We start from the raw sequence: 25,146 nt of genomic DNA, 5'->3' as shown, positions 1-25,146 counted from the left end.
GTAAATACAGCAAGGAGGCACCTGGCCAGAGCTGTGAAGGTCACCAGAGTGTGTGCCAGCAGATAAGCAACCCCCCTGCCCAGTGGCATTTGACAAAATGTCACTGTGAATGAGGGAGAGGTGGTGTCGGGTTGTGCCTTGGCCCTGTCACCCCTTGACACCCCCGATATTTATACCTGAGAGCCCCCCAGTGAAGGGCGAGGGGTCCCTGGAGGTGAGGGGACCCTGCCTGCACACACTGAGCACAGACACAGGCTCATCCCTTCCCCAGGTCTGGGGGGAAGGCACACAGGAGCTCCCAGGCTGCACGGAGCATGAGACACCTCTCTGTCCTGCCAGGCATTTTGCCCTCTGCCCCCTGTTAATTTTTAATGACTTTTTTTTAACTTTCTACTGACCCGTTTTAACGATTCAGCCCAGCCAGCAAGAGGCAAAACCTCATTTAAAACCTGGGCTGAGAAAACAGCAGCTCTTTCTTCCTCCTGAGCCACTCCAAACCAACTTCTGCTGGTCCCTCTGGGCGCTGCACGTGGGAGCTGCCGGGCCTCTCGCCGGGCATGCTGTGCCAGCACAGCCTGGACTCAGGGGTTGGACTCAAAGGTTAGACCTGATGACCTCAGAAATCTTTTCCAACTGAAATAATTCTGTGATTCAGCGGCACACGTGGAGCAGCCGCCCTCCCAGCATAGCCTGAGATGTGCTGGGTGGGAAAAAGAGGGTGCTGAGTAGGAAAAGGGGTGCCCAGAGCCAGGCTCTGAGCCCCAGCCCCAGCCTGGGCACAGTCTTGCTCCCTGACTTTTGTCTTACATTAGGAGGTGTAATTAAGATCGACCATGAGATGCCAGTAATGGGAAATATTAAACATTAACCGCAAACAATAAACATGAACTTGCCAGGATAACTTTGATATGCAGGAAAGATGGAAGAAATTGCACTAAACTGTCCTTGAGTCACAGGACAGAAGAAAGGAGCCTGAGATACTGGTAATAATGCCCTGGATAAACAACATTCTGGTGGAATACTTCAAACAAAGGTGTGTCAGGCTTAGGAAGAAGGGCAGCAGCAAAGTGTATCACAGGTTACAGAGCTGCATGTTCACACCACGCTCAGCTCATTTCCTCAGGCTCCAGATTACAGAGTCCACTTGGGTTCTGCCTGAGCTCCAGCACCAGCCCAGGGCTGCAGCACCCACCAGGGAGACCCTGCAGCCCCACAGACCCTAAAGCAGCCCCCACAGACCCTAAGGTAGCCACCACAGACCCTAAGGCAGCCCCCACAGACCCTAAGGCAGCCCCCACAGACCCTGAAGCCCCCCCCAGTGCTGCCAGGCACAAGGCAAGGGCAGGTGGTGGCTGTGCCCCGTGCAAGGAGCAGACAGAGCAGGAACAGGCTGTTCCCAAGGAACACCTCCTCTCTCAACACCACCTCATGGAAACAGCCCTGTCTGTGTCCCCATGCCCTGCCAGGGCTGGCCAGGCAGTGCCAGCACACTTGGGCACCCACAGCGTGCTCAGAACTGTGCCCAAGTGTGACAGCTTCATCCTGCACCCCTGGGGCCAAACTGCAGCACCCCGTGGCACCCCAACCCTGCCAGCAGCCAGCCTGGCAAATGCCATCCACCACCCAAACACACCTGTGCCCGTGGCTGCTGCCAGCCCTGCCCCTGTCACCACTCGGTGGCATTGGCCAGGCAGGGCTCAGACCCCGGGCTGAACACTGGGAGGGTTTGCTAGGAAATTCCTCGTTGCCTCCCCAAAGCAAAGGCAGGAACAACGCACAGCAGCTGGCACGAGCTGAGCCGGGCACAAAGCACGGTGGGGACTGAAATGTGCCATCAGCTCCCAGCTCTCCAGCCCTGCCATGGGACCCCCTGCCCCTGGGGACAGGCAGGGAAGGAGCAGGAGCAGGAGCAGGAGCAGGAGCAGGAGCAGGAGCAGGAGCAGGCAGGGCTCCCCAGCACCCCTCACCTCCTTCCTTTGAGGTCTCATCCAGCCTGTGTGGGACAAGGACAGGGCAAGAGGTGGCACAAGCCCTGCAGCCCCAAGAGGATGCCCAGTGGCACTGGGAGCAGTGGGGACCGTGGTCCAGGCCAGCAGAGCACTGAGACACTGAAATTCTTGGGATTGCTTCCACTCCCACACCACTGGAGGTGGCAGGAAAGGCTGTGGCTCCACAGCAGCTGGGAGCCCCGGGAGCCAGGCTGGCAGCACGGGGGACCAGGCTGTGCCATGACAGGGGACAAGTCCTGACTCACTGAGGAGCTGACTGTTAGCCAGCTCTGCTGGTCACAAGAATTCCCCACGATGGCAACTCCCTCCTTCTGTAAGGAAAACATGAGGGGGTGATTATTGTCAGACCTTCCTCTTCTTGATGCCCCTGCAGCCAGCAGCCACATGACTGACGTGGGCACAGGGACACCAGTGAGGAGCAGCAGCCCTGTCCCTGCCCTGGGGAGGTTTGGTGCCCAGCTCAGAGGCTGACAGGGCTCCACGAGGCCCTTTGTGCCCAGAGGACATTGCAAACATCTTCCCATGGCACAGCGTGGCACACCTAACCCCAGCTCAGCTCCACGGGCACTGCTCACCCTGGCACTGGCAGCTCTTCACCCCTGCCAGCCAGCTCCGAGATCAAATCCCAGTTGGGAGCCAGCCACAGCCGTGCTCCCCACCCACAGCCACAGCCTTGGCATCTCCAAAGCTCCCAAAGCTCCCCTTGGCTTTCCAGGAGCCACAGCCACAGCCTGGGAATCCCTGAACTGCTCCAGCCCGGGCAAGGGCTGGAATTCCCAGCACATTCTGGCACTCGGTGTCACCCCGTGTGACACGGGAGCTGAGGTGACACCCGGCCCCGCTCCTGCCCCAATCCTGCCCCTTTTACACCTGACAAGCAGGTGGAGAGAACCTGCTGCCTGCCAGCCACCCCAGCCCGCTGTCACCCCCAACACCTGCAGGACGTCCTTCACCTCCCCAAAAGCCACAGGAGCCTTTTCACACCTGGCTGATGCTCTGCTGAGGAGCAGGGACTGCCTGGACAAGGTGTCCCCTGCTGGGAGCCCTGCTGGCAGGGAGGTGGCAGCAGGGCAGGGGAAAGCCCAGCTCCTGCCCACCCTGCTGCAGCTGCCCTGCTTCTGAGGGGGTTCAGGTGCCCCCTGCCACGGAAGGCACCGTGGGCTGGCACTGCCCGGGCTGCCGGAGCCACCAGCAGCCTCTTAGTGCTAATCAGGCCGAGGCAGGAGACGGGGAAGGTTCAAGCTGGGGTTAAGAAGGCACAAGGAGGATCTTCCTGCATTAGCCTGAGCTCGCAGCCAGCCCAGCCCCAGCACGCTGCAGGGACGGCCCTGCCCTGCTGGGGGTCAGGCCACCAGCACCAAACCCTCAGTGGGACCCTCCAGGAGCCTTTCTCCTGCTGGACACGGGCTGAGCTGGCCCTCCTGCCGGGGGGGGGGGGGGGGGGGGGCTGTGGGAGCCCCCACTGTGCCCGGCTCCCACGTGAAAATGAAGTTTTCAGCTGGATGCACGAGGTCTCAGAGGATGCAAACCTCCGTGCAAAGGGCAAACCCACTCAGATCTGTCCTTCCCCCCAAACCTACTCAGATCTGTCCTTCCCCCCAAAACCACTCACATCTGTCCTTACCCCCAAAACCACTCACATCTGTCCTTACCCTCCTGCCCAGCCTGTCCAGTGCAGGTGGAAGCCCCCGCTGTGCCAGGCGGGTGGGCACTGCTGGCCACCCCTCACTGCTGCACTGCCCATGCCAGCTCCTGCTTCTGCCCTGCACAACACCTGGCACCCTGCACCTCCCTGTCCCCATCACCTGGGGACGGCAAGAGGTGAGGCCCTCCCCCTCCTGTCCCCCTGAATCAGGGGCTCCCTCTCCTCCCCCATCCCGCGACACCCAAATAAATGATTGCCCATTTTCCAGAGGTGTCCTGGCCAGAGGGGACTGCCACCAGCCAGTGTGGCCACCTTGTGCCTCTGCTCTGACACCTCTGTGCCCACAAAGCTGCTGGGGAGGGGGAGTGCTGCCAGCTGGGTATTTTCCAGGTGGGCATCAGGAATAAATAAAGTGATTATCAGTATTGACACCACTCCAGTTCTGTGGGAAATCCGAGGCTGGGGAAGGCGAGAGGAGAGCAGGTCCCAGCAGGTCTGGGGATGCAGGGACACGCTCACAGGTGGATGGTGGAGGTGAGAACCCTGAGCAGCACCTCTGGGCAGGCTGGGCACACAGCAGCACGACCTGTTTGCTCTGGGGATTTCCTGGGGCTGCACAAGGCTTTGCTGTGTCCGGGTCTGCACCCGGGCACTGTCAGGTGTCCCAGCCAGGCCACCTGCCCCCAGGGCTGGGCTCTGCCTTTGCTTTTTGGCTCTGCAGGAAGCATTTCTGGGAGCCACAGCCTGGAGCTGGTGCTGCCAACCTGCTTTCCTCGGGCTTCCTACTCTGCAAACAACTGACTCACCCTGGAAAGAAACGGCTCCAAGATCTCCAGATAGAAAAATCCCTATGAGGGCAAGAAGCTCCTTCAGGAACACATGCAAACCCACATTCACAAAGCTTTGTTCTGTTCCAAATTCTCTCCTGTGAGGGACCACACCTTTCCCCTCCCCAAAACCCCAGACAGGCTCCAACAGGGCATGAGAGGAGGGGTCTGGCCGCTCCCTGCGGCAGCAGCTGGGGCCCCTCTCCTCCTCCCAAACCAGTTGAGGGCCCCTCTCCTCCTCCCAAACCAGTTGAGGGCCCCTCTCCTCCTCCCAAACCAGTTGGAGGCCCTTCTGCTCCCCCCAAACCAGTCGGGATGAAGCCCACAAGCATGAATTCTTACACTAAACCAGATCCTTTAACTGCTCCACGTGCTGTGCCACCCTGCCCTGAGCCCGCCTGCCCCCCAAGCCTTGTCCCCCCTTTTTCTGACCCCAGCTAACCCAGGGATCAACAGAGAGCCACAGACCCCAGGGCAGGCTGGCCTGAAATCCAGCCCTGAGCTCTGGCTCTGACAGGATCTGACCCAGCAGCCACCCCTGGGTTGGGACCATCAGAGCCCCTCTGGGTGGAAGAAGCCACCTCTACGCTGGCAGTGCCACATCCCAGGTGGTCTGAAACGCCGTGCAGGGCTGGCAGGGGTTAAAGGCTCCTCAGGCCTGGCTTGGTGTGCCACCTTCGTGCACTTTGCCAGGCCCCAGTGCCTGGCAGCAGCTCCCCAGTCATGTGAGCAGCTCCAGCTCCCAGCCCTGCTCTTATCCACCCGCTCTTATCCATCCCTCTCCCTCTGCTGCCTCCGTGTCAGGGGCTGCCACGTGGGAACGTGGCCAGGAGTCCTTGTCAGAGCCTCCAGAGTCACCTTGGAGGGTCCTGCAGGGAGGCAGGGCATGGGGAGCAGGGCTGTGCTCGGTGTGGCACCGCCGGGGACTCGCAGGGACATTGCTGGGCCACAGCCCCGCAGCTGGGGCTGGAGCTGGGGCAGAACAGCCAGCCCTGCCCCTCCCAGCCTGCCAGCAGGGCACGGTGGGCACGGTGGGCACGGCAGCAGAGCAGGCAGCCCCCTGAGCCTGCCCACCCAGCCCCACTGCCAGCCCGGTGACCAGGTGACACCGTGTGTACCCGCAGCTGGCCGAGCCAGCCTGGGTTATGCAAACCACAACGGGAGCTGGACTCCTGCCTGGCAGTCAGGTGCCTTCCTCCTCCTCCTCCTCCTCCTCCCGAACGGCTGCCAGTGCCCTGGGCAGCTGCCCAAGCTCTGCGGGTGCCTCTGTGCCCACGCTGAACACGCCACGCCTGCTGTGGGCCAGGGGCTGTCCCTCCCTGGGGTGGCCCAGGGTGTGGGGGGCAGGCAGGGGGCACGCTGACCCCCAGCACCGTGTGCTGCTCTCCCCCAGCTCAGCTGTGAGCCAGCTCTGCCAGTGGGGTGTCCTTGGGGTGTCCCGTACTGCCAAGGCACAGCTGGCACCACGGGCGGGCACGGGCAAGGTTGTGCACCCTTCACAGAACCATGGCATGGTTTGGATTGGGAGGGAACCTCAGAGATCTTGTTCCACCCCCTGCCCTGGGCAGGGACAGACACCTTCCATATCCAAACTTGCTCCAAGCCCCATCCAGCCTGGCCTTGGGCACTCCCAGGGATCCAGGGGCAGCCACAGCTTCCGTGGTGCCCAGCTGGGAGCAGAGATGTGGGGCTGCAGCAGTGGCAAGGGGCTGTTTGCCCCAGTGCTGGTGAGTTTTACCCAGCGTTGTACGTTGGCATTTCCCACCCCTGGGAGGTGCAGGAACCCTGTGGAAGGAAGGGTGCAGGGAAAAAGTCCTGGTGCTGTGAGCCACAAGGGAAGGCCTGGGCAGAGCTGGTCACCATTCCTGTCACCAGCTGCCTCTGCCACACTCACGCCTCATGGCAAGGGCTCAGTGCTTGGCTCTGCCTGGAGAAACCCTCCCCAGGCCAGGAGGAGCCAGCAGTGGACAGCATCTGTTCCCAACGCCCTCTGACATTGCAAAACACGGGGGAAATCCCAGATGTGAGCACCAGGAATCTTCATGCAAATCTCCTCATTCCCAGCCTGGCACCCTGGGGTGCCAGGAAAGCACGGCCTGGCTCTGCACAGCCCTCTGCAGCCTTTGCACAACGCTCCAGCCCCTCCTGGAATTTCAACACGGATTACCAGGCACTGCCACTGACTCAGCCAGCGGGGCCCGGCAGCCCCAGCTCCCTCAGGAACTGTCCCCTCCCCACCCCAGCTGCTCCTGGCAGCTGCAGTGGCACAGCCAGGCTGCTGGGGGGGGGTTTAGGGACCACGGGGATCAGCAGCTCCATGGGGTGTCCATGGGGCTGGGACAGGAACTGACACCGGCCTGGGGTGGCACAAGGGATGGCTCCATCCCTGTTTTCTTTACTACAGAATTCTGTGCAACAAAATAAAGCCTTTGCCAAACGAAGCGGGCCCCAAGCCAGCTCCTTCCAAGGCTCCCTGGAATGCTCTGCTCTGTCATCCCTCGGCAGGCACTGAGATTTTGTGCAGGTATCAGTTTTTCTGTTCAGGATGCTTCTTTTCCAGCTGGATGTCTTTGATGAGCTTTTCTGCAGAGGTGGCATGGAGCTGGAGGAGCAGGGAAACCTGCCTGTGGTGAATGGTAAAACCCTCTGGCAACGCTGTGACGCTGCTCCAGACACAGGGTCTAAATATAGACTCCTCATTTATTATCCTGCAGCTGCTGGCTTTGGTGTGAGAGGAGCCAGGGGCTGCACTGCTGCTCCCCTCACCCATGGCTGGGGCTGCCTGGACACATCCACAGGCTCACACTGGCCCAAGCTGGGTGCAAAGCATGAAATAACCCACGAACCTTTTCCCTGGGTGTCTCCCTGAGAGATGGGACTGAGCCTAAATCCCCCACTCTGCGTCCCACAAGGGTTTGCATGTGCTGGCATGAGCGGGTCCCCCTGCTCCTGGTGAGTGCTTTCTGGCAAAGGGGGGGTGGCTTTCCTGTGGCTTCCCCACTGCCAAAATCCAGGGATCTTCCCCAACCAAACCAGCCCCAGCTGGCACAGACAGGCAGGAGGGGCAGGGAGCCATGGGTGCCTCCATCTCCTTCCCTCTGGGGTGTGCAGCAGAGAGATAAATCCTGGTGTGACCCCGGTGCTTGGCAGACGATCCCGTGCCTGCAGTGCCAGGGAGACAGCAAGTGCAGCCAGGCTGAGCACTGGCACCCGTGCCTGCCTTGGGTGAGGAGCCACAGGAAAGCCACCCATCCTTTGGCAGGAGGCCTGCGTGCCTCCGTCAGCACATCTGGGAGAAAGGGGTGAGAAGGGGGGACGGCCAGGCAGCCAGGCTGGGCTGTGGCCCCGCTGGGACTCGCAGCAGCCATCCCCCCACTCCTGGCACCGAGTGCCATTGAGACGGGGCCAAGCGGGAGAGAACTCCAGGCATCCCATCCTGCTGCCATCCCATCCTGCTGCCATCCCATCCTGCTGCCATCCCACCCTGCTGCCATCCCACCCTGCTGCCATCCCACCCTGCTGCCATCCCATCCTGCTGCCATCCCACCCTGCTGCCATCCCTCCTCCTGCCATCCCACCCTGCTGCCATCCCATCCTGCTGCCATCCCATCCTGCCTCCCAGGCTCCTGGCCGGGTCACGCTGGGACACCAGGCTCCCTGGCTGGCCAGGGTCCTGCTGCCAGCCCAGCCTGGCCCAAGGAGCCACCCCCAGCTCCCCAGCCTTCCCCCCACAGCCACCCCCGTGGCCTAGCAGGAGGCTGGGCAGTGCCAGGAGAGGGTTAAAGCCATTCATCATCCCTGCTGGAGAGCAGCTGGACCCACAGCAGCACCAGTCCCGCCCCACACGCTGCTACCGGGACCTCTCAAGGGTGTCCCAAGCTGTGGGGTCAGCTGGGGCTGCCTCCTCCTCCTTGGGGACAATGGGGTGGCGTGGTGGCAGCAGCAGAGGCAGCTTGGTGCCCACTGTGCCTGTGCCACCTGCTCGGGAGGGGACTGGGAACCTGCCTGGCACTCCTGCTGCACAGCCACCCTCCCACACACTGGGAGGGTGGGACACAGCCCCCCGGAGCATCCCCCAGCAGCAGGGACAGAGGTGGCAGTCCCTGCTCTGCTCTGAGTGTCCCAGCCCCTGGCTGGACGCTGAGCCTGGTGGCTGCAGGGACACCAGGGACACGAGGGGTCTCATACCCCGGGCTGCTGTCCCCATACAGGGACAGGCAGGACCAGGCACAGGGCTCATGGAAAAGCCACTTGGAATGACAGGTCCTTGGCCCCCCCAGAGTGTCCCCACTGCTCCTGCCACTGACCCACGGGGGACCTGCAGCACCAAAGACCTCCCTGTGCCTTCTGGGGCGGCTCCCCCTTCTCCCCTCATTCCCTTTTCAGGCACCATCCTATGCACGGACTTCCAGCAACCCAAAAACTCGCCAGATGTGATCCCTGGGTGACCTCCTCCTCCTCCTCCTCCTCCTCCTCCTCCTCCTCCTCCTCCTCCTCCTCCTCCTCCCTGTGCTGACATCTGCTGAAGCAGCACAGAGGGGACACAGGGACGCCCTGTTTCTGCCTCCCCCCTCGGCCCCAGAGGCCTTTCCCCTGCTTTTCCCCAGCTCAGGAGGGGCATAAACCCTTGGGCAGTGGCTGGTATTTGGGTAAGAGGCCGCACCGGGGTGCAGAGCCAGGAGCACGTGCTGCTGCTGTCCCGACACACAGAGGCTGTGCCTGGCCATCAGCACACGCTCAGCAACTCTCCCACGGCCGCCAGCAACACCCCCGGGACCCCCGGGGCCAGCTGTGAGGGGTGACAGGCAGGGGAAGAGCTCAGTGGGGAGCAGAGCCTGCCTGCCTGAGGCTCTGCCCTCTCCGCTCCCTGCACGGGAGGGCTCCCACTGCTTTTCCCCACTGCAGGACTGCTGCTGCCCCGCTGGGAGCAGCCCCGTGCCCATCTTGGATGGGGTGCCGTGCCACAAAGCTCCTTCCCCCCTCTGCCACGCTCCTCACCCTCCTCTGGCTACCAGCTGTGACCCTCTCCCACCTTTCCCGCGGGAGGATTTTCCTAGAGCCCGCCAAGGGATTTGCAGGTATAAAGTGCACAGTGCTCAGTGCCATCGGTGCCCGGGAGCCGCTGGCATCCACCCTGGCATCCACCCAGAGCTGTCCTGGAGAAACGTGGGCAAAAAATCTCACCCTGGCACTGCTGAGCCCAGCCATGGCAGCCCCTGGCCCCGGCCATCGCCCCTCGCCAGGGGCACGGGTCCCGTGGGGGGAGGCAGTGCCCGGGCAGCCGGAGCAGGGGACATCCAAAGAAGGAAAAGAGTTGGACGGACGGAGGAGCCGGCCGGGCTCCCTGGCCAGCCAGCCCATACTGTAAAAGGAGTGGGAGCAGGGAGTGCACAGCTCTGGCTCCAGCAGTTTTAAGATGGCTGTGAAGCTGAGAGAAGGAGGAGGAGGAGGAGGAGGAGAAGGAGGAGGAGGACATTAACCCTCCCAGCACTGCGCTGCAGCCACCAGCGCTGCAGGGAGATGAATGGCAGCTTTCCAGAGGCTCCACTTAACAGTGGATGGATTGGGGACCACTCAACTCCCACCCAATAAAATCCAGCTGGTGATGCTTTCAGGCCTGGCAGGGCTGAGCTGGGAGATGCTGACCTCAGACAGGCTGTGGGAAGGAGGAGGAGAAAGAGAAGGAGGAGAAGGAGGCACATGACAAATACAGGACCCACCATGGGACAGGACATTCAGCAGGACCTTAAAAATCCCTTGAATATGGACTCCTTGAAAAGATGCCCTTCCACTGATGCTGTCCCTGGGGACTCAGCACACCAGAGGGGCAGGAAAGGGGCACCCCTGGTGCCACCCCTCTGGCTGCCTGCATTGACATCCCTTGCTGGCTGCTCAGCAGGGAGCAACAGAGCCAAGTGACTGCTCAGCTTCCCTCCTCTTGTCCCTGTGGACACTCACGTGAATATTCACGTTTTTCCTGCTTAATGTTTTCCTTTAAAAACATCGGGCTTGGCCTTCCCGGTGCTTTTCTGCAGGATTCATCAGAGCTGCAGGGACTGGAGGAGCAAAGGTATCGGGCACTTAACAACAACTTCCCTTCTCCAAAGTTTTAATTGGTCATTGACGTCAAGTGATTATCGAGAATTATTAATTAAGAACGCATTTAAGAGCCTGGCTTTTGTTGAGGTTTTGCCATTACAATTAGTTTATCGGCCAACAGGAGAAACATCATCCTTTGCAGTCACTTGGAGTGCAGCAAAGTGCCCGTAATTAATTTCCCTTTCCGCAGCAAGCGCTTTGCTCTGCCCTGCCTTGGGGGACTCGCCTTTCTCCAGGTGTGCCAACCACAAGAGCCCAGCAAACACGCAGCCACAGGGACACCAGGATGGGAACACCATGTCCCCTCCAGCCCCGCGCTACGCAGGGATAGCGGCTCTTTTCGGGAAAGCATCCTGGCCACACGCCCTGATCCTGGGGAGGAGGCCACCCTGCCTTTGAAAGAGATTTTCTTTTTATCTCCTTCCTGCCCCGGGGAAGCAGCTGCCTCGCAGGTGCTTGGCACTGAGAGGATGTGTTTTGGCAGCCCAGCGCTTTCCAGGAGTTCCCTGAAGCCCCTCACACACCGGCAGCACCCACCGCAGACAGCAGCAGGATGCAGGTGGGGTGAGCTGAGGCTGGAGAGGCAGGAGAACCCCATGGGATGGCTCCAGGAACGGGGCTGGAGCACTGCCTGATCCTGCCTCAGTCTGTGCACAACCTCAGGCTGCTCCCTGCAGCAGCAATTGCTGCCTCTGCACCTCTGCTGGGGCACCAGAGCTCCTCCTTCCCTGGGGAATCTGGGGTGCTGCTGGATGGGGGAGATGGCAGGGGTGCTGAGGGGCTGGCAGGCTGCAGGGTGGGTGCCAGCACAGTCCAGCCCTTCCAGAGCAGGCTGCAGGGATGCAGGGATGCAGGGATGCAGGGATGCAGGATGCAGCCCAGCCCTGCGCTCCCAGCCGGATGCTGCTGCTGCATTCCCTCACAGCACCCCAAGTGCAGCTCCAGGAGGGACCAGCTCAGCAACTGGGTCAGCTAAATATAAACGGAGCAGCCCCAGAACCAGGCACCTCCCTGCCTTGCATCATTGGCACCCTAAAAAGCACGGCCTGGGGACAGGGGCTGTGGCAGCTGCCGCCTCACCAGAGGCTCTGCTGAAGCTGCTCCCTCAGAGCCACTGCTCCAAGGGCTCCCACCCTTCGCCCTGCCCGCCCAGGGCAGCCACCATGGAGCTGGGGGACCAGGTGGGACAGATGCCTGCAGGACAAGGGGACCAGGTGGGACAGATGCCTGCAGGATGGATGTTCCCGGGAGGCCACGGCTGCGAGCTCTGTGTGCACTCCTCCACACAGAGCAGGCCCCCAGGAGGGAGATTTCCACTTCCATTTATCCAAACCATCCAGATCAGCTCCCAGGCACCATGGCAAGCTGCTCAAACCCCCTCATTAGGGCTGGGCAGATTCCTCCCAGCCCAAGGGGTGCAGGCATGCACCCACAGGTTTGGCTTCTAGGGTGACGTCCAACAGTTCCTGTGCTGCACATCCCTGGGTAAAAACATTTTGTGGGAAGACTCAGCAGCAGGATGGGTTAGTCCCAGTATCCCCAGTTTTGCTGCACCCCAAGGGCAGATGCCACCCTCAGTACAGCCTGCCCTGTAGTCTGTGGGTGCAGTAGATCTGGTGCTGGTGCAGGAGAGGCAGGTTTGGGGTGCTTTGAGCTGCTCCCTTCACAGCATTTTTGGCACCACGTGGGAGAAGAGGGATGGTGCTCATCCTGCACCCCACACGCAGCCTGAACAGCCCTTTGCAGCCTGCAGGTCTCCAGTTGTCTGCAGCTGAACATCACCCAGCCTGGAGGGCTGGTTATTAGGGAAAAACACTTTAATGAGGCAGCTCATTAAAGGCAGGAACAGATTAACCCAGGAACCTGAGGAACTCGGCGACTGCCGAGTTCAAGAATAGGAGAAAGAGGCCTTTCCCTGGCAACGGTGGGAGATGCTGCCTCAAAGCAGTGGGATGAGCCCTTGAATCCTCAAAGCCCTTTCAAAGCCCTGCACCCTCCCAGGAGCTGTGTGAGCTCTGGAGATGAAAGATGCTGGGAAGGGTGGACTACAGCTTGAAACCTATGAAAACACCCACTGAAATACAAGTGGAAAATACTCCATCCCCAGCAGTCGACTTCATGCACTGCCCTCCTCCACTGATCAAGCAAAATCCCAGCACCAGCGTGGACTTCCAGCAGGGATGCTCCAGGGAGAAAGCCTTTGGCAAGACACAGCCTTGCTGCACAGGAGCGACGTGGGAGGAGAGGCAAAGCCAAGCAGAGTTCAGAGTCACGGTCACCACAGAGAAATGAAGCCTGGAAAAGAAATCCAGCTCCATTTCCCACTACAGGGAAAGGTTTGCAGCCCATCCCTCTCCACAGGCAGAGGAAAGGCTGCTGAGTGGTGGAAGCCCAGGCGAGTGGGGCACCTGGGGATGCCGGGGTTACCTCAAAGCCACTCCAGCAGCAGGGCGAAGAGTCAGGCCCGTGCCATGGCTGTTATGAATGAAGGTGGGAGCAGTGCAGCTAAAGATAACTTGGTGAGCAGGTACTATTAATAGCAATACTCTCGGGCTTTTGCTTTGTGCTTCCTGCGAGGATGGAGGAGCTCTAATGGATCTGGGGAAGAGCCCCCTGTGCAATCCCCGGGGCCCAGCAGTGGGACTGACGCCCTCGAGGACCGGGGGCGAGCAGCGGCGGCCGAGGCTGCCACCGGCCACTGGCCACCAGCGTGGCACCGGCCGGGCGCTCCGAGCGAGGATGCCGGCGAGGCTGCTGCCGTGCCGGTTTCCATGGCGACTTCAGCACTTGGCGCGAGAAGGAGATGACGGGATCAGCCAGCGAAGTCACTGAGCGGAGCTGGCGTGCTCCGTCTGCCGCGGCCGGCGGCACAGCCCTGCCAGCCCCGCAAGAGCGAGCGGCTGGCACAGGGCGCGCAGCCGGCAGCCTCGGGGCATCTGGGTCCTCCTCCTTACAGCCCGCGTGTGGCTGCTGGTTTTCCTGGTGATGCAGAGCCTGCACATCCCATCGGCCCCTCCCTGGCACCTCCAGGAAAGCTCTGTCCAGGTCCTGACCCCAGCCCTGTGCTGGCCACCCAGCACACCCGGCACTGGAGCACCCCCCATTCAGGTCTGTGCCCCAGGCTCTCCCCCAGCAGTGCATTTCCATTCCCAGTGGGGCTGTCTCCCCGGCACAGGAAACACACATCCCTTCACATCCCAGTTTGTGGCATGGGGGCCCGCTGGCACGGCCTGGCAGGATGGTACCCAGCTCCTCTCTGCAGCTGAAGGAGATGCTGCAGGCTGGGGCTGAGCTGGCACCGGGACAGCCCTGATCCTCACTGGCCCTTGGCCCCGCAGAGGCTTTCCCTGGCTTACAGGTAATCTAAGATCAAGCGCTCCAGCCAGCCGTGCCTGGCCAGACACACACGGACACCACGGAGCAGTGGGGAACCGAACACCTGCAGCATGTGACTCCCCAGCTGGCTCGGCCTCCCCGGCCCCAAAAGAGACCTCCCTGGGGACCCCAGCCCTCGCCAAGCTGCCACACGTGGCCGTGGCATTCCCAGGCTGCTGGCAGGGAGCGCAGGGCCAGGGCAGCCGGCGGGGAGCTGGGACCCCCAGCACCCTCTCCCGCCCACGGGCAGGATCCTCACCACGCACCCTTTTATTCCAGCAGCGCAATTAGCCTTGCTGACCCCTGAAATCCTCAGCCTCTCTAAGCAGCCATGCATTAAATCCCGGATCCAAGAGTGGAAATAGACTTTGTAAAAGGCTTATGGCCCTATTTATTACATTTTACGCATGACGGAGCCGGACAGCGCGGCAGCGGCGCTGCGCTGGCACCGGCGCTGCCCCCACGCCGAGGCAGCCGGACACACGGACGGGCAGGGGCTGCAGAGCCTCGGCGGGTGTCTGCTCCTGGGCAGGCTTGTGCTGCCAGCTGAGCGCTCCCGCAGACGCAGGCCGGCAGGGATATCGATCCAGATGAAAGCCAACACCGCTGCCGGGGCCCGGTAACCGTATCTGCCGCACATTTGTATTCCTCGGAGCAGGGCGGGAGGGCTGCAGCCATCTGCCAGGGAGCTCGGGGATCCTGGGGACACTGCGAGCCCTCCGCACGGAGCCCGCCACGCCGCCTCCTCCCCTCCTACGTCCTCTGCCTTCTCCATTTCACCTGCACCCTGCTAGGGCCGAACAACACCGACCTGAGCAGGGCAGCGCCCAAACGGGACCTGCCTGGTCCCTGCGCTGCACTGGGAGCTGAGGGGACGTGGCACCGGGGCTCGCAAGGTTGTCCAAGGGCACTGTGTGAAGCCTTCAGGTGCAGGTGTTCACTGACACATCCCCGGGGTCCCACGGTTTAGCCAGGTGGCTCCTGGCCCAGGGGGATGGCAGAGGAGCCCGCACAGCACGGGGCTGCACAGCTCTGAGCTGGGCACAGGGATGGGCAGCAGGGGGGACGAGGTGTGCAGGGAGGCAGAGCCAAAAGCACACCAAAAGCACAGAGGCAGTGCTCAAACAGCTGAGGGACCCTCTGCTTTCCTGCAGAAAACACGAGGCAGCTCCTGTGTGCCTCCCAATCCCAAGGAGCCCCTGCAGCAGCCCCAGGCCAGGGAGCCCCTCTTGTGTCAGTGCTGCAAAGCAGGCGGGAGCAGAGGGAAACACAAGGGTGTCCTCTCCACACTCTTAAAACGAGCTGGCTGCACAGACTCCTGCAGCGTGTGTCACCAAGTCCCTGGGACACCAGCACACAAACAGCCACTCCCCACCTCTTTGGAAGTGACACACGGCACCCTCATTGCAGGGCAGTTGGAAATGTTACAAGACAAAAGCAAAGGTCACCCTGGGCACCTCTGAGAAACTCAGCTTCCATCAGTGCTTGGTGCAAGGTGCAAGCCTGGCTGATGCCAGGGGGTGCATGAGAGCCCCCCCCCACCACATGGTCAGATCTCTCGTGCTCATCCAAAGGCAAAGAGCTCTGGTGTGTGTGGAGAAGCAGAAGTGGGGATGTGCACAGTGCCCGGACTCTGCCAACACCTGCATCTCACAGAAGTGCCCAGGCCCTGGTGTCCAGGACGGGGGGGGTGTCCCTGAATGCCCATGAACATCCCTGGCAAAGGGAAATGGCACCTGTGGGGTGTCCCTCAGCTTGGCATTTCAAAGGCTTGGTCCTACACCTTTCCCTAAAGGTGTGCCTTACCTGAGGTGCACCTACGGGCAGAAGGACCCTTGCACTTCCCTGCCTTTCCACCCAGCGCCACGTTGTGGGGGTGATTCATCTCCAGCAGCCCTCACAGATCACCCCGAGGTGCTGCAGCCCCACGGGGCCCTTTGGCAGGGCTGCATGTGGAGCTTTCACCCCGTAGCTCAGCTTTGCTTCAGTGCTTTGGAGCACAGATCCTCCCTGCAAGGGGAGGTGATGGCACAACAACAAACAGCGTGTTTGGGCACAGAGGGGCCCTGGCCTCAAAAGGCATCGAGACATTTAGAAAAAACCCTGCAGCCCACATCTCCACAGGTCTGTGCTTCCCAACCCGGTCACTGCGTGAGCTCCCTGCTGACCCAGAACTCTGCAAGCCCACCCTGATGATGGCAAGGGGAATAATCCCCCCAGGCCCCGCCGAGTGAGGTTTAAACTCCCCATAACACCCGTGCACAAAGGTCCCATGCCCGCCAGGGCACTCGCAGGCTAATCCTCCCCCCGGAGCGGCTGCTATATTTAGGTATCTAAATGAGACAGAGTGGCTCTTTCCAAAAAAGAGTTCGTTTGGGTTACATAAATACAGAGAGAAACTTGAAAGCTGTATTTCCAGGTCCCTGCACTGCCATAAGTGAGCGGCAGAGATGAGGACAGTCTCCCCCTGATAATCTGCCTTTCATGTATTTTTGACTCAGCTGGATGTGCAGACGGGTTTCCAGCTCCTCTGGGCAGATGGGCAGCAGGCACTGGTGGACACTGAGGTGGGCACTGAGAGGAGGCAGCCAGGGCAAGCAGACCCTCAGTTCTCCCCAGGGAAACCACTCTGCATCCCTGGCAGAGGAATGGAGAAGCCAGCACTGCAGGCAGGCCAGGCAGCACCACTCAAAGCATGGGCAGGAGGAGTCAACAGGAGTAAAGGAAGCGAGCAGCTCCAGCCCTTCCCACCCATGCTGTCCCAACATTCCCTCCATGACATCGCTCTCCTCTCAGCTACCAACTTCCTTCCTGCTGCATCCACTTCCACATGCCCGAGCCTCTGGTCCCATGGAGAATTCCCAAAAGAATGTCCTGCACACCGACCACAGCTCACCCCAAGCTCCAGGGGCTGCTCCCCAGTTCAGCTGCTGGGGTGGGCTGGGGGGTGGTCACCAGCAAAGCAGCATCCCCCCAGAGCTGGGTGGCAACATGTACCGTGAGGGTTTCTGGGGACACGGGCCACGTGCTTTCATTTTCAAAATATATATATAAATAGACATACTTATTCCTTCTTAAAAGGACACGGCAACAAGGGAAAAAAAAAAGCAGCTCAAATACCATCCAACCTTTCAGCCTGAGAAAACCACACAGTTCTCACAGGCTTGAGTTCTGTTACCTGGGAAATGGGTTCTAGCACTGGAAACCCGCATGCGCCAGCCTCCCTGTGGGGCCCACACAGAAACAGAAACTTCCTTTTTAAGAAAAAAAATTGCGATTTTTTTTTCTTTTCATTATCAGCACGGTTTGGTCGTGACAAGGCTGCTCGAAAGGAGAAACGATGCTGGTGGTTTAAATCTGCAGCTGGGCAGAGCTCTGGGGTTGATGCTGTTGGAGGGGAAGTTTGAAAATCCTCCTGCCGTTTTAAGGTGCAGGAAGAGGCACACACAGCTGGCACAGGCAGAGCCACAGGTCCCCCAGCCCGGGGCAAAGGGAAGCAACTCAGCAGCCTTGGTTTGCAGGGAGCCAACAGGAACGCAAAGTTTAATTAGCTGGAAGCCGTGGAAGTTGCAAACATTTGCACCGAGGCAGGGAAAGTGCCAAGAAATCAGGACTGAAGCTGGACAAAGTTCAGCGCCGCCGTGCTGCCTGCCCTGTGCGTGGCAGGAGCGGGTGCTGCCAGCTCACCTGGCACGGACCAAGGTGAGCCCCTTGGCCAGCTCTGCCTGCAAGCCCCGACCCCACACGCGGGCACTGGGATCTGGCCCTGCTCCCAGCCCAGGAGTGTGGGTTCTGCCTGGGCAGCACACGTGGAGCAAAGGACCACGGCCAGCAGCTCTGTGCCCACCAGTGCCACCACACCAATGCTGGCAGAGGGACTGGCTTCTGCAGGGGAAAGAGAGCCAGAGCCTGGCCCTGCTTCATCCTTCCAGGAGAGCTGTGAGTGCCACGTTTGTCACCTCCAGCTCCTCGCTGTCACCCTGGCACGTGCACAGCCACGGCCTCAAGGTGACCAGTGCTGGTCTCAGCCCCAACCCAGCCCGGCTGCAGCCCAGCGTGCCAGTCCTGGGTGCATTCAAGGGGCCACGGCAGCCTCCCGAACACCCTGCAGCTACAGATGCACTTTCTTGATGAAAAAATAATAACGCGACTCCCTCCTGCCTAGGAACTTGGCGAAAAAAAACGCAAGAAAAATGCTCAGCAGAAACGCCGCACCCCCAGGGACAGCTGGGGCTGCTCCAGCGGTGGGGTCACCTCGTGGCAGGACAGCCAGGTCCCCAGCTGTCACTTGTGAAAGCCACATCCCCCCCTTTGCACGGCGCAGGAGGGAGGAGAACAAACATGAAGAGAGGCAGCTGGGCTTCCTTCCATCGCCAGGCTGCCCCAGCTCGGCCCGCAGCCCCGGCCAGGACGCTCGGCCCTCGCCACAGGATTTCCTTGCTCTTGACGTCCATGAAAATTAGGAAATGAGGGTTCCTCGGGGAATAGGTGGGGAAGGCAGCTTTTGGCAGCGGGGGCGAAAGGATGACACTTCCCACACCACTCCCCCCCGTGTGTGGGGACGAAGCGTGTCCTGCAGCCTCCCCAGACAAAGCGGGGAGCAGAAGTGGCAGCAGTGGCGAGCTGCTGCTCTCTGAGCCAGACTGGCAGCAAAATGAAACAGGAACCGAGGGGCCTGGCCGTGGCTGGCTCAGCAGAGGGGCTGCGGCGCTGCCCCGGCCGCAGGGCGCGCAGGAAGAATTCAGAAAATGCATCTCAGTAAAGATATGCTGCTGCCCTGCAAGTGTAGTCCCTGCAAGAGCTGGAGGCGCCACCTCAGCACAAAAACATCCATATAAAGCATGTACTGCTCATCCCAGGGGAGGGGAGAAGTGTCACATCAGCCCTCCATGGGCTCTCCAGCCTTCGTCCCCATCTGGGTGGGCAGGGGGCCGTGGGGACGGAGGGGACACAGATGGAAAAAGCTCCTGGCACAGGAGACACAGATGTTAAAAGCTCCCGGCACCCTGCAGCATCATCATGGTCCCTCCAGGGAAGCTCCTGGTGCTGGGGTGCCCAGCCAGCTCGCAGTGCCTGCGGGCTTCGCCTCGGGACACTGGGATGTGAGATAAGGGAAGTATTTTCCCTAAGCCCCACATTGCTGCCCGGAGCAGGCAGAGATCAAAGGTTACTCCGGCTACTGCATGGGGCCGTGTCCCCAGGGCCTCTCCACATCCCCCACCAGCAGATACCACCACACTTGCCACAGGAAGAACCCCTCCCCCAGGGGGGGGGGGGTTTCCAGATCTTCCAGGGCCAAAGGAGATTTCCAGCTTTTACTTTTCCCTGTGTTAATTCAGAAGTGAACTGGTTTAATGCAGCAGCTCGGCCTTGGCTGTTGCCTCCACGTGGGGAAGTGCAGGGAGACGGGGCTGGATGAGGACAAGGCTGACAGGGCCCCGAGCGCAGCCAGATCCGTGCAAAGTCCTTCGGCGTTTCTTGGAAGCTCCCGTTATTGAAAGGAAAAGTTAAAAAAAAACCCCAACCGCCATAAATAAATAAATAAATAAATAATTTGTAAGCCAGAGTTCAGGGAAAAGTGCTGAAAAGCAGAATGGCCGAGCGATAAGGGAAGGGGAGCACATTGGCTGGATCATCACCCAGCGCCTGCGGTGCCCGTGCCCCTGGAAGTAGGTCACTACCTCACCTGACCACCCGCCCCATTAACTTCAACCTTTAGTCCCTGGCCCCTTACTACAAGCACAGGCATCTTAAAACACCCTTGTCCAGGCGAGGAGGTGGCCCTGCAGGCAGCAGGAGGTGGGAGCCTGCCCACTCCCGGGCTGTGGGCAGGGGCTGCCCGGGGAGCTGGAGGCCCACACGGGCGGGAGCGTGGTGGTCACCCCGGCACGGCCGCGCTGGCGGCGGCTCCGGCGCGCACAGAGTTCCCCCCTGCTAAATCACTTCAGGCTGCCAAGCAGTCACGAGAAATATAAGCCCGCGCCGGGTTGCCATGGAGCAGGGCTCAGCTGCGGGAGCCTGAAGCCGATTCCTCCGGCAAACGTGTCTGCAGCCGAGGCCCTGCCAGCGCCTGGCGTCCCCCGGCTCCGCGGTGGCGGCCAGCGAGTGCCACACGCGTGGTCCCGGTGGAGCCGCATCTCTGGGGACGGCTCTTCCCTTCCCCGACAGAGCCAGCGCCGCAGAGCCCCACAGGGACGCTGCCCCTCGCCCCAGTGACACCACCTCCCCAGGGCCATGGGCGTGCAGAAGTGGCGGCTTCGGTGGTGGCATTTGGCAGCAGCAGCACGGACTGGCCCTGCGCAGCGCCTCTGCCCCAGCCCGCTGATGTCCCCGAGCTTCCATGGTGCTGGCACATGCTGGCCAGGGGGAATTATGTCCTTCATGGGATCACAGAATTGTTTGGGTTGGAAGAGACTTTAGAGCTCATCTATTCCACCCCCTGCCATGGGCAGGGACACCTCCCAGCCTGTCCTTGGACACTTCCAGGGGATCCAGGGACAGCCACAGCTTCTCTGGGCACCCTGTGCCAGGGCCTGCCCACCTTCACAGGGAAGAATTTTTTCCTAGTATCTCCTGTAACCCTGCTCTCTGTCAGTTTGAGTCCATTCTCCTTGTCCCGTCACTACAGCACTGGAGCTCCCATACCCTGCCACAGCCCCCAGCCCCACCAAAGGGGATCTCAGAGCCTGGTGGGCTCCTGCCCTTGGCACCACAACAAACCATCTGCCAGGAGCCAGCCTGTGGCATCCCTGTCCCCAGCCCTGCACCAGAGACATGGGACCCATTCCCCAAAAGCAGGAGTTTGGCGTTGGAAGGGGCATTCCCAGAGCATTTTTAATTAGACAACCAACCGTGCCAAAGAGCTCGTGTAAGTGGAGTTCCTCCCTACAAAAAGGCTTTTGACATTGGAAAGGTTAATGTGAGAGAGATCCCTCTCCCTCACAAAGCTCCCTTTGCTGGAGGCCCTCGTTGAGCCCTTAATTATTCACCTGTTGGAGAGGTGCCTTTCCATTACGGCATGAGAGCGGGGCAGGGATGTGCAGGCAGGCAGGTGGGGGGAAACCCCCGGCGTGGGGCACCCCTGGCGTGGGGAACAGGGCTCAGAATCCCGGGGGGAAGGCAGGCAGGTGTGGGGGGAGGCTCTGAGGGGCAGGCTCCAGCCCAGCCCTCCTCTCCCTCCGGCTGCTCTCTCTGTCTCCTGGCTCAGCTCAGACTCTGCTGTGCTCGCCAGCCTCCGCAGCCTCTGCTGTGGTGGGGACAGCCACCGGCACCCCCAGCTCCAGCACGGTGACATCCACACAGCCACCCTGCTTCCCAGAAAACTTCAGCCTCCTCCAGCCCTGCCACTGCAGCAGCCCTTCGACCCACGCTGCAGCAATGCAGCTGAGGATGCATTTTGCACAGGCCCTCGGGCTGTCCGTTGTCCAAACCCACCCCAAATCTTCGAGAGAAAAGCCACAGAAAAGGAGGATATCCGTCAGCTCGGTGAGGACTATCAGAAATTAGAGATGCATCCCCACTTCAGCACTAGAAATGCCAACCCAGTGCAGGCTCGCTGTGCCTCCTGCACTCATCGATGGATTAAGCTGTTAGCAGGAGGCTGGGAAGTTAAAGAGGGAATATTGTATTTCAGTTCATGTGATCTTTAAACATCCCTCTGAGAAGCAGCCTGGGTTTTTTTTTTTTTTATTATTTCCCCCCCACCACTGCTGCACTTTGTTTGGGGTTTTTAAACGAATTGAAGCTGTTAGAGCCACAGTGCTCCAGCCTCTTGCAGGGGATGCTGAGAGCTGCTCCGTGGTGCTCTCGGCAGAGCTGCCTGGCTGGCACTTCCCAGTGCCTGGTGCCAGCAGATGAACCAGCTACAACCAGCTTCATACCTCTGAGCAGCAGAGTTGCACAAAATGGATTAAGCAGGCCCAGAAATGACACATTTTGAGGCGCAGCAGAACAAAATCACTTTTTTTTGGTTGGAAAAAAAAAAAAAACAGAAAAAAAAATTAAAAAAAAAAAAAGAAAAAAGGAGTTGGCAGGAGAAAGGCAGATATCAAGTGAAAAACCCTGATTTTCTTTCTGTAGCAATGCAGGTACCACGTGAATCATCGCTGCCCTCGATATGTAAATAGAGGTTAGCTGGCACCCTCAGCACAAACCCTTATGAATAAGGGACTGATGCAGATACCCCTGTCAAACCTTCCCCGTGCATCGCCCCGAGAGCCTTGCTCAGGATTCCTGCCCTGGAGAGGAAGGGATCACCTGGCACCTGCACCAGCTGCGCCTTTCTCCAAACCTACTGCAAAAGCAGGACGGGGAGAAGCACGGGCGAGAGAGCAGGAGAGTCCCAGTTCCTCAAAATTTCCACGAAGGAAACGGCCACGATTCATCATCCCGTGGCCTCCTGACAGCGCAGCCTCTCGGGATAATCCGCTCTCGTGCTGGGGGTCTTTGGGGAAGCAGCTTTGGGGCTCCACGGAGGAGTCAGTAACCCAGTTGTAAGCAGAGGCTCGTACAGTAGTAATGGGGAGAGACGTCAGCGCCAGCCCGGCCCGCCTCCCGCTCCCAGTTAGAAGGCAGCATGTGACAGAGCCAGGGCTGGAGCCTTCCCCCAGTTTCATCAGAGGTTAAGGTACAAGCACAACACATGCTTACAACTTCAGGCGGTTCTTAAGCAAACGCATGCAAATCATAGCTGGGGGGGGGGGCTGTTTTTCCTTCCTTTTTCCGTCTTCTCTTTTCTTCCCGTCGCAGCCCTGAGCCCCTCAGCGCACGTGGGGACAGAAGAGGAAATGGAATTATCGAAAGCAGGCGCCGGACGGGAGGGCACGGAGGGGCTGCACGGGAGCTGCAGCGAGCTGCAACGCTGCCCTCGCTGCTCCTCTCCTCCCACACCTGCAGATTTCAGAGCAGAGCTACCTGTGCTGCTCCCTCCAGGAGAGAGCACGCCGGGGACAGGGAGAGAAAACAGGGGATACAGCCAACTACGTTTCATCAACATTGTCTCATTTCAGCACAGGCCATTTCACAGTTCCGAATTTTCCAGGGAAATGTTCACAACATGGTGGGCTTGCACCAGAGAGGGATGACAATTTGTAGGATTTTTGTTTTCCCCTTCCCTTAGCAGTCGCTTTTCCAAATAAGATTCTTAAATTGGCACATCAAATGCTGGCCAAAAAGCAAAGAAAAAGAGAAACAAGGCTCCAGGCACGTGCTGCAACCATAAGAGCTTTTCATGTCATGGTTAACACACGGAGAACAGGAGGGTTATTATAGGGAAGTGGAGCCAGGAACTTTCACCTGCTCAGGGAGCAACGGGGCTGGTGGGAGCTGCAGCCTTTGAGCTCCAGGGGATGGCATCCCACACACGCAGCCCACTCGAGGGACAGTGTCCCACACAACCAGCCTCCTCTCCTCCAAGCCGACGGCTCCCTCAGCAACAACAAAATGGAAAAAACCCACAAAGTGCTTACAAAATCTCGGCCCACTTCTCACCTTTCCTGACCCTTCTGCTGTAATCAACCTGTCAGCAGCTCTTGGTTAAGAACCCAGGCTGCCTCCCCCCGGCTCTGCCCCCAGAAGCCGCCCGGTCCCGTGCCAAGCCGGAGCGCTCTGGCGCTGGTGCAGGCGGGCAGAGGTGCCGGGACTACATCAATCTGGCTGGTGGCAAGCCCTGCCTGGTTCTGTCTGGCACACGCACCGCGGGCAAATCTGATTTACCAGGTCTCGAGCCCTTGTTTGTTTTGAACCCGAAGGGCGGCAGGATCAGCCCTCGTCCTGCTCCCCACAAACGCACACGCTCCTGGCTGTTTGCAGTCGCGGGGCTGAACCGGTGAGAGAGCAAGCGTTGGGATGAATGCGCTCGCTTCACAATCAGAGCTATTTTGTAATCCGTGGTTATGAAAGTGAAGGGTCGGGGGGGGATGATAAATAACTACACAAAACTCTTCCCACTTGCGGCAGCCTCGTCGAGCCGACTGCGAAATGCGCGGCGGTGCTCGGGCTCAGCCCCGGCTCCGGCTCCTGCCCGGTTTATTGTATAGCGCCTCTCTTGCAGCCCCCAAAATGGAAAAGCATGCGAGCCCTATAGCCGGCACGGCTCGCTCTCGTGATCCCGCCGGAGCTGCCAAGGAGCCTTAATCTGATTTTAATACCCAGCTCCGTCCAAAACACAGCCCATCCACATTTTGGAGCCGGCGACTCGCAGCACCGAGACCCCTGTCGCTGTCGCACCCCCCCCCCCCCCTCCCCAAACCTCCATCCCCCAAGATCCCAGCCCGTATGCGTGGAATTGACGCTCGGCATGACTCATCCCACAGCCCGGCTCTATCAGCCCCCACCGCGCAGCCCCCTGCGGAGCACCCCCCCGCCACCGCCCGCACCGCGCCGCCCCCTCCCCACCTTTGGGGGAGCCCTGACAACCGGGGGGGGGGGGTGGCTCTGTACCGAAACCCATCGACCCATCAACTTGTCCCCTCTCCCCCCCACAAACTGCCGGCCGATGGGGGAATGGGGGGGGGGGGGGGGGGCGCGGGAGTCCACGTGCGAGTGGTGCTGAAAGCGCCGGCGGGGCTGCGGGGCTGCGGCCGCCCGGGAGCCCCGGGAGGGGCGCGCACAGCCCCGCGGGCGGCCGGCTCCGCAGCCGCGGAGAGAACGGGACCGCCCGCACACCGCGGGGCACCCGGCGGACGAGCCGGGCCCCGCACCCCGGCTCCGGCAGCAGCGGCTCTTCCCCGGGGTGCCCCGGCAAGCAGAGCGGGGGGGTCCGTCCGTTCCCCCCCTCCGGCTGCAGCGCGCCGGGGACCGGCGCGGCAGAGCCACCCCCCCCCCCCCGCGCCGCCTACCTGGCTGTCAGCTAGGTAACTGAAGACGAAGGAGGAGAGATCCTCGTCGAGCAGAGAGCTGCAATCCGGCCCCGGCTCCGCCATCTTCCACCTCCGGCTGGGGCTGAGCACCGAGCATGCAGCAGGCGCGGCGGCGGGAGCCGGGCGGCCGGCGGGGCGGGGAGCGCGGAGCGCCGGGGCGGAGCCGCCCGCAGCCCCCGCCCGCAGCCCCCGCCCGCAGCGGCTGCGGGAGCCGGGCACCGCGGGGATCGCTGCGAGGAAGCGCCCCGGGGGCTTTGCAGACACGCGTGGGACACCGCTTCTTGCGTGCCCCTTGGAAGTGGCGCCCCGTCAAACGGGGGGTGCCGCCCGCT

General features: G+C 60.7%; 1 protein-coding gene across 1 annotated transcript in view; it reads right to left on the bottom strand.

Annotated features, from left to right (window-relative positions):
* The window catches only part of PPARGC1B (PPARG coactivator 1 beta), a 43,704-nt gene extending 18,809 nt beyond the window's left edge, over positions 1 to 24,895 (bottom strand). Inside the window, exon 1 of the mRNA XM_053956748.1 lies at positions 24,794 to 24,895. Within this exon, the coding sequence (XP_053812723.1) occupies positions 24,794 to 24,877 (84 nt within the window). The 5' untranslated portion in view covers positions 24,878 to 24,895. The remainder of the gene's footprint in view (positions 1 to 24,793) is intronic.
* Positions 24,896 to 25,146: the final 251 nt, after the last annotated feature.

The sequence above is a fragment of the Vidua chalybeata genome, chromosome 15 (assembly GCF_026979565.1).
Source record: "Vidua chalybeata isolate OUT-0048 chromosome 15, bVidCha1 merged haplotype, whole genome shotgun sequence".
Taxonomy (NCBI): Eukaryota; Metazoa; Chordata; class Aves; order Passeriformes; family Viduidae; genus Vidua; species Vidua chalybeata.
Note: the sequence above shows the minus strand (reverse complement) of the source record. Positions and strands in the feature narration are given on the sequence as shown.